The sequence below is a fragment of the Palaemon carinicauda genome, chromosome 11 (assembly GCF_036898095.1).
Source record: "Palaemon carinicauda isolate YSFRI2023 chromosome 11, ASM3689809v2, whole genome shotgun sequence".
Classification (NCBI taxonomy): Eukaryota; Metazoa; Arthropoda; class Malacostraca; order Decapoda; family Palaemonidae; genus Palaemon; species Palaemon carinicauda.
The window spans coordinates 102,735,822-102,744,583 of NC_090735.1; the positions used below are offsets into that span (position 1 = coordinate 102,735,822).

The window sequence follows — 8,762 nt, forward strand, 5'->3', positions numbered from 1 at the left end:
GCCTGAGCCCAAAAGACGGATTTTGAGCGAAGCGAAAAATCTATTTTTGGGTGAGGTAGCCATGTCGTCCTGATGGACCCCCCCTTCCTTTTATTGTAAAAGGGCTTATTGACCCCTCCCTATAATACAGTATCTGTGCCACCTCGTATATCGCTACAAGAAATAAAGAGGGCGCTACCGCCTTCATCAGATACACACTAGAAACGGAATAGGAGAGATGCCTTATGAGCGGCTCTCTTTTCATTCTCGTTTCGGATTCTTGTCACTATATCCCCCTCGAAGCGTTAATACTGTTCGGGGCGAAGATAGCTATGTGACGTGTCAAGAATATGTCCTCTGATATTATGCGATATCCCTGTGAGATTATTTAGGGATATTCACTCCAGGAGTTAGAATTCTGGATACCTTAAGGTAAAATTCTCTGGGAATATCACTGTAGTCAAATATACCCTAGAAAGCTACCATTTAGGAACTTCCATCAGGACAACATGGCTACCTCACCCAAAAATAGATTTTTCGCTTCGCTCAAAATCCGTTTTATATATATATATATATATATATATATATATATATATATATATATATATATATATATATATATATATATATATATATGTATATAAATATATATATATATATATATATATATATATATATATATATATATATATGTGTGTGTGTGTGTGTATATAAACATACACTGGCCGCAGGATGACGGACTGGGTTTAAGGCAATAGACAGGGTGTCTTATCAGCTTTTACTTCTGATGGATGGCGAATGATCTTACTGGAATTAGTATGGACCAGCAGTGGTCACTTGCCTTAGTTAGATTGACACTGCACATCACAAGGAACTGGCTATCCTTTGATAAATTTAGCCAACGAATCCTCTACATATTTAGTTAATCTATGGAAAGTAAAAACGACTAAATGGCACCAAGTCCAGGGCGTCGCGGGGTACTAAAAATCTCCCAATTTATATATACTTAAGAAAAATTGAATATTGGTAATTGGAATGTTAGAACCATGAATCAGACTGAGATTACAGCAAGTAAAGAATGAATTTATGAAATATAATTTTGATATCTTAGCCCTAACTGAAACACGTTGTAAGGTGGTTGGTGAAGAAATCCTAGATCAAGGCAATATATAAATCTACTCATGAAGAACAGATGGAGTTGGAAGAGAATGTGTAGGAATTAGGATGACACCAAGGTTAGAGAATGCATTAACAGAATGGAGAGCTGTACACAGAAGATTGTTACTTGAAGAAGATTGTTACTTGAAGAGTTTAAATCAAAGCAGTGCAACAAATGATTCCCCTGAAGAAAGGAAAAATGAATAGAGGTAAGAACTCCAGAGTGTAATAGATAAGATCCTAGAAAGATATACGAAAATTGTGATCAGTGACTTCAATGAAACCAAAAGCATCCAATAGAAATGTAGATAGAATACCTAGGTTTAATACAACTAAGATTCTAGAAGATGAGCACAGAGAAATCTTTGCAATTGAATTGTATGAATCGATTTGCAATCTTAGAAACTTTAGGAGACGAAGAGCATACAATTAATGAAACAGGGTGTGATATTAAAAACATATATCAGTCAGTTGGTAGTGAAGTTTGGGACACGCAGTTACAAGGAGAAAACCCTGAATATCAAATGATACTTGGGATACTATAAAAAGGAGACAAAGAAAGAAATTGCTTGTTGAAAGCTTTCAAGTGATGAAAATTACAAGGTAGAGCATGCTAAGTATTCCAGTATAGATAGTGAAGTCAAAAGAAAAGCCCAGAATGACTGGAAAGAACATTTAGACAGGAAAACAGATGAGGCCAACAAAGCTATGAATCTAGGGAGTGGCTATGGTGTAATAATTGCTCATAGAATTATTAATGAAATCTCTACTGGGACAAAGAAGAAGCATATACCTATCAAAAAGAGAGATGGATCTCTTGTAACAACAGAATATGAAGAAAGGCAACGTTGAATGGAACTTTAGTGAGGCCATGAATAGAATATATTTGAGTGTACACCTGAAGCTGAGGTATCTATGCATGTATATGTATATAAATATATATATATATATATATATATATATATATATATATATATATATATATATATATATATATATATATATATATATAACATTTCAACAGTAAACTTTATAATTACTTTTAGTACATGAATATACATTCACGGGAAACCTCATCAGCTGAATACCTTTCAGTTATATCTGCTTTTATTGGAGCTACTGCATCCTTCCGTTCAACTATCAACCAATAAAAATTCTCGACTCATCGAATTGTAGTTAGTCTCTCCACTTTTTCTAAATTGATTCATGTCAGAAACAATATCTTTAATTCCAGCTCATATATAATGAATGTTTACCACTTGGGAGAGAGAGAGAGAGAGAGAGAGAGAGAGAGAGAGAGAGAGAGAGAGAGAGAGAGAGAGAGAGAGAGAGAGAGAGAAAGGTTGATTTCAGTATTCCACATCTCTTTACTATATTCTTCTTATAGCTATTAAATGGATGATGTTGAATATTTAGTTTTAGTTTTATAAAATTTTGAAGGTTTTCGTAAATTCCAAGCTTCACATTATGAAACCTTTTTAATTTCTTCATATCAGACATTTCTCCGAAGAAAAGTCTGGTTTTTATTTATTTGAAGATGTTTTTTCCTTTGTCGTCTTATCTACTGTACTAGTTTTATAGAAACAACAAAGACAACATACTAGATAAAACCTCAACTTTTTTGAGACATTTATTACATTTAGAACCAATAAACTTATTGAACAATTATAGAATTGTGGAGTTTTCATGCCACGTAGATTTGCTAATATCATATTTCAATATTACAAATAATATTGAACAAAAATCGTAGCAGCCAAATTGCATTGTAATCCCACTTAAATTTCCACTTTCAATAGATGGGACTTTTTCCCTAGCTAACCGATAAAACAGCCATATCTGAGTTTTTCGAGAACGGATCTTACTCCCTCAAAAATTTCATTGGCAAAAAACAAGTGCTCCAAAACATGGTTTAACCTCCTTAAAAAAGTAATATCCAATTAATTTCAGCAAAGTAAACAAAAGCGCTTGATTTAGCAACAGAAATATGGACACACATAGATCATGAACAAACATAAAAACTAATGATACTGATATTTACACCTGACAGTGAAATACATATACAAGGGGAGAGGTGAAATTGACTGCATTATTAAATCGAAAATAATTTGTCTTTATCGATGTATTAAAAAATAATCTCCTAGAATATTGAACATAATATATATATATATATATATATATATATATATATATATATATATATATATATATATATATATATATATATATATATATATATATATATATGTACACACACACACATATATATATATATATATATATATATATATATATATACGTATATATACTTATATATATATATATATATATATATATATATATATATATATATATATGTGTGTGTGTGTGTGTGTGTGTGAGTTTATTTAAATTACAAGTTTCGTTGATTTCCATAGTGAAGCTAGGCCGACAAAAAACCATCTCTGGGGCCAAGTAAAAATGTTTTATATACAAGTCATTTAGTCGGGCATCTGATAATGATAAGTTATTTATGTTAAAGAGATGACGCCTTCTTTAAATTCTCAAGAAGGTAGTAATAGATTCTAAAAAAAAATTGAAACATTGACATTTGTGCCTTTTTCATTTAACTGCATTACTCACTAATATGTATTTTATCAAATTTTTATTGCTAATTTTACATGCATAAAAAATAATTTTAACAATGAACCTGTATATTTGAAAATTGCAAAAGTTATTTATCATCATCTGACGATATAAAGGTTTTATGTGTACGAAATTTCTTATATTTTGTTAAATACCAACTTGCTTGTATAGGCAGTTAACCTATTTAGTCTCGACTTGAGGTAACAACTTTTGACTGGTTACGCGTTAATATTATTTTTATTTTAACAATTGCAACATATTTATGAATAGTCTTATTATTATTTATGGAAATGCAACACTTCGACAGATTATGACTAAAGGATTTACTTGACATGATTATGGACGGAGTACATTCCGAAAGCTCGCTGTATTTAATAGGAAAATAACAGAAATAATTTCAGAATTCAAGAGTACCAACAGGAAACTAGAAAGGACAAAAGTGAAAATAGCAAAAGTAAGCGGTAATCTTTTGTTCAACGAAGCCTTTAAGATATATATATATATATATATAAATATATATATATATATATACATATATATATATATATATATATATATATATATATATATATATATATATATATACAGATAGATAGATAGAAGAATAGATAGATATATATATATATATATATATATATATATATATATATATATATATATATATATATATATTATTTATTTATTTATATGGATGAGATTTCATAGTAGTAAAACTCGATGAACAATAAACAAATATCTGGAATAATACCATAGATGCTCATACCTTAGAAAAACTTTATCATAATACCAATTCAAGAAAAGGGAGACACAAAAAATCTGAAAAATTACCGCCAATAAGTTAACTCCTAGTAATATAAAATATTCACAAGATCATATTAGAAAGAATAGAGAAACACCTAGACTTTAAACAACCAAGAGAACAGGAAGGCTTTAGAAGAGGGTGTTCAACAACTGACCCTATCCATTGATTGACAGAGTTTTCTGGCATCTTGAACAATTTACCCTGTCCATGTAATTAACCAGCTAAAGGAAAATTCAACAGAGTATGATAAACCGCCATGTATGGCATTTATAGGCTATGATAAAAAATTTTATTCAATCAAACCTTCAGCTGTAATGAAGAGCCCCACAAGAACAAGGAATAGATGAATCTTATGCTAAAACACTTGAATATATCCATACGGGAAGTACAGCCATCAATAACCTACATAAAGATAGTGAGAAGATTCTGATTAAGAAAGGAATTAAACAGGGAGACCTTACCTCTCCTGAATTATTCACAGCGTGCCTAAGAGAAGTTTTTTTAAGAATATAGATTGGAAAAAATGTAGTAATTGACATTAATGGGGAATATCTTAACAACCTTAAGATTAGCAAATTACGTAGTGAATCATGGGAAGAATTTCATAAAAGGATAGAAGATTTTAATAGAGAAAGCAGAAATGTAGGGCTGAAAATTAATGTGATTAAAACTTAGATCAAGTTTAATGAAAATGCAGAGACAACAAATAAGGATTATGGAAGAACCTCTACAGATAGTTAATGAATATAGGTACTTTTCCAAGGACATGAGACCGAAATTAAAAGAAGGAAAGCATGGGATGGAGAGCTTTTGGTTTTTAATCAGATGCTTCCACTCATAACATTATCCATCAGAAACTTGGAGCCTTACAAAAGACTTAGAACATAAATTAGTAACAGCTCAAAGAGCTATGGAAAAAATGATGATGGTATTAACATTAAGAGACAAGAAGAGCAACAAGAATATGAGAGCAAAATAAAGATATTCTAACCTATAAGAAAGAAAGAGACATGGGCAGAACATATAAAGAGAATGACAGATAATAGATAGACATTTAAAATAACAGATCGGATCCCTAGATATTGCAAAACAAGTAGGGGAAGAAAAAAAAAAGCCGAGGATTGACGAGCAAATAAAATTGGCGGCTATAGACTGACATAGTATGACCATACAGTAAATAGACAGGAGTGGGAAGACATCTGTGAGGCCTTTGTCCTGCAGTGGACTAGCAACGGCTGATTATTATATTTAATCATAATAATCACAAAACAATTAATAGTCATTCAATATCAACATCAAGAAGAATAAGATATCAATTTCCAAAATTTTTCTTTTTTTTTAAGTCAAAGTGATGGGGAAGTTCGTAGAATATCTTTTTAGACTATAGTTATATCCTGACACATTATTGTTAATTGAAATCGTTATCTACTTTATGAAACTGTTACACTTGAATTTAGTTATAGAGAATGTCAATGCAGATTATATAAATTTTAAAAAGAAATATGATAAGCCTACGAGAGAGAGAGAGAGAGAGAGAGAGAGAGAGAGAGAGAGAGAGAGAGAGAGAGAGAGAGAGAGGCTCTCTCTCTCTCTGTGTGTGTATGTTGATTATATTTTCAGTGAAAACTTATGGAATTCAAGTGTAACAGTTTCATAAAGTAATTGACATTTCAAAGAAAACTAATTGAATTTACAATAATGCGTCAGGATATGACTATAGTCTAAAAAGATATTCTAACCAATATTTATCTGCTATGATAAACGATAATGAATTTTTTAACAAAGAGCTATTCATAATATTATCACTAAAACGCATGACTTTCATGCATCAGCTATACCTAGTTTATGATTTCAAATTAATTCTGACTCGATATTAAATACATAAGTGGAAATCTCTGTTTTGAAAACGGCTATGCGTGAGTCAATGCAAAAAGAAAATAAACAAACCACTTGTCCATTGAAGGGGATAAGACTTCATATTGACTCTACTCTACATATTTGTAATTAAAATGGTTTTAACACTAACGTGTCTGACTACCGTATATATATATATATATATATATATATATATATATATATATATATATATATATATATATATATATATATATATATATATATATATATATATATTTATATATATATATATATATTTATATTTATATATATATATATATATATATATATATATATATATATATATATGTGTGTGTGTGTGTTTGTATATATATATATATATATATATATATATATATATATATATATATATATATATATATATATATATATATATATGTGTGTGTGTGTATATATATATATATATATATATATATATATATATATATATATATATATATATATATATATATATATATATATATATATATATATATATATATATATATATATTTAAATATTGAATCAAATAGTTTCTAACTCTTGAGCAAGACGACCATCGTGGGAAAACTTACAAAAAGCAAAATAACTAACCAAGGATAAAGGCTGAAAATAAAGATAACAGGCAAAATAAATATTTTTCCATACATATGATGAGTTTAACAGTCAAACTTTCCTTTTTCGAAAACCCCAAGTTAAACAGTAAGCTACAACTTTTTTTTTTCTTGAAAACTCTAAGGTCAACAGTCATTTTTTTTTTTTTTTATTGTATTAAAGACAGGGGTTCACAACACACTTCTAAACTCCACCCCAACCCCCAACCCCGGGGATCCACTAGTTCGATATTATCATTACCAGATTAAACCATTTTTTATTTCTTTTAAACTGATAAGATACGTATTTGATTATATTTAAATGCAAGGACCTTGTGTATTTTATTACACATTTGATCATTAATCATAGGTTTTATCTAATGCAAACAACGACACTTTAGCACATACATTAATTTGACAATTGTGACGTATATGTCTCTTTTTTCATCTTTTTAGATAACTGCCATCAAGTATCGACATAATCTGTTTTCTATGATTAAAGTTCACTCACTGTTCATAATATCACCCGAATACATACTCGTATAGTGCATGCCATTCTACCTTTTTGCTTGAGCAATATCATGAACGATTTTATCATCTGCCCTGAATTTTTTAAACCATATAGATAATATTCTTGATTTTCAATATAAAGACCACTGATAACTGCAGGGAGCATGCAGTGTTCATGAGGCGAGTTGCGAACTACTACATTACCAGACGTAATAATCACAGATTTCATCGATTCTTGAAGTTTCTTCGTTCCTTTATATAATATTATTGTCTTCCTTTTATTGACGAAATCAACATATAATAACGATTTGTAGAAAACTGTACGGATTGAAATTGCAATATTGGCGCAACCAAAAGACCATGTAGGAGGACCTCAGAATTTGTTTTCGCAAAGCTCGGCCACTGGTAAGCAATCCATTCACGAACCAATGCAAAGGTAGACTAAAGTTATCGGCTGAACTGACAACAATATGTGAAACTAAGTGACTCATGTTACTCTTAGCCTTGAACAACGATACCGTCCCAGTGTGTGCGAGTGCAACCTGTCCGTTTGGTACGTGTACCATAAGAATTTCAGGTTGTTTTATTTTTGCGAGTGTCGTATATAAATCTTTGCACAAGTAGTAGGAAGTAAATATCAAGTCTTATTTTTATTTTTTTTATTTTTCAGATTAGGAATGTTAAGAAATAAAATAACCCACTCATTCGGTTGCCCGGTAAGTTTAGATCAAATGTGGCTCAAATGATTGAGAAAATCCTGTGAGGAGGATGCACGGGGAAATGGTTATACAATGAATACATTTACTGTCAATCGAGCAAAAACAAGTAGGTTATCTGGGTTCATACATAGTCTACTCTCTTCGGCCTAGACTCATCCTGCGCGCGCGCGCGCACACACACACACACACATATATATATATATATATATATATATATATATATATATATATATATATATATATATATATATATATATATATATATATATATATATATATATATATATATATATATATATATATATACACCGTATAACCTTATGTGTATTTGTTTGTGTGTGTGTGTGTAAGTGCGCGTCTGTGACGTGAGTAGCCTGTAGGAAACTTGGTAAGGGATAAGTAGTCGTGCACTAATAATGTAAATTTCAACGATAAAAAATGCCACTAAACGTGTTGATCTTACTCATAAAAATTTTCACCTTT

General features: G+C 30.0%; 1 protein-coding gene across 4 annotated transcripts in view; it reads right to left on the reverse strand.

Moving 5' to 3' along the window:
• The window catches only part of LOC137650104 (uncharacterized), an 82,015-nt gene extending 74,003 nt beyond the window's left edge, over positions 1–8,012 (reverse strand). The window contains exon 1 of one of the 4 annotated variants that reach the window (XM_068383220.1): positions 7,933–8,012. Coding sequence is in view for 2 of the 4 variants with exons in the window: in XM_068383222.1 (XP_068239323.1) it covers positions 7,459–7,460 (2 nt within the window). In the remaining 2 variants the exon portion in view is untranslated. Of the gene's footprint in view, positions 1–7,458; positions 7,742–7,764; positions 7,895–7,932 lie in introns of those variants that run through there. The other 3 variants (XM_068383221.1, XM_068383222.1, XM_068383219.1) reach the window with 3 other exon arrangements.
• Positions 8,013–8,762: the final 750 nt, after the last annotated feature.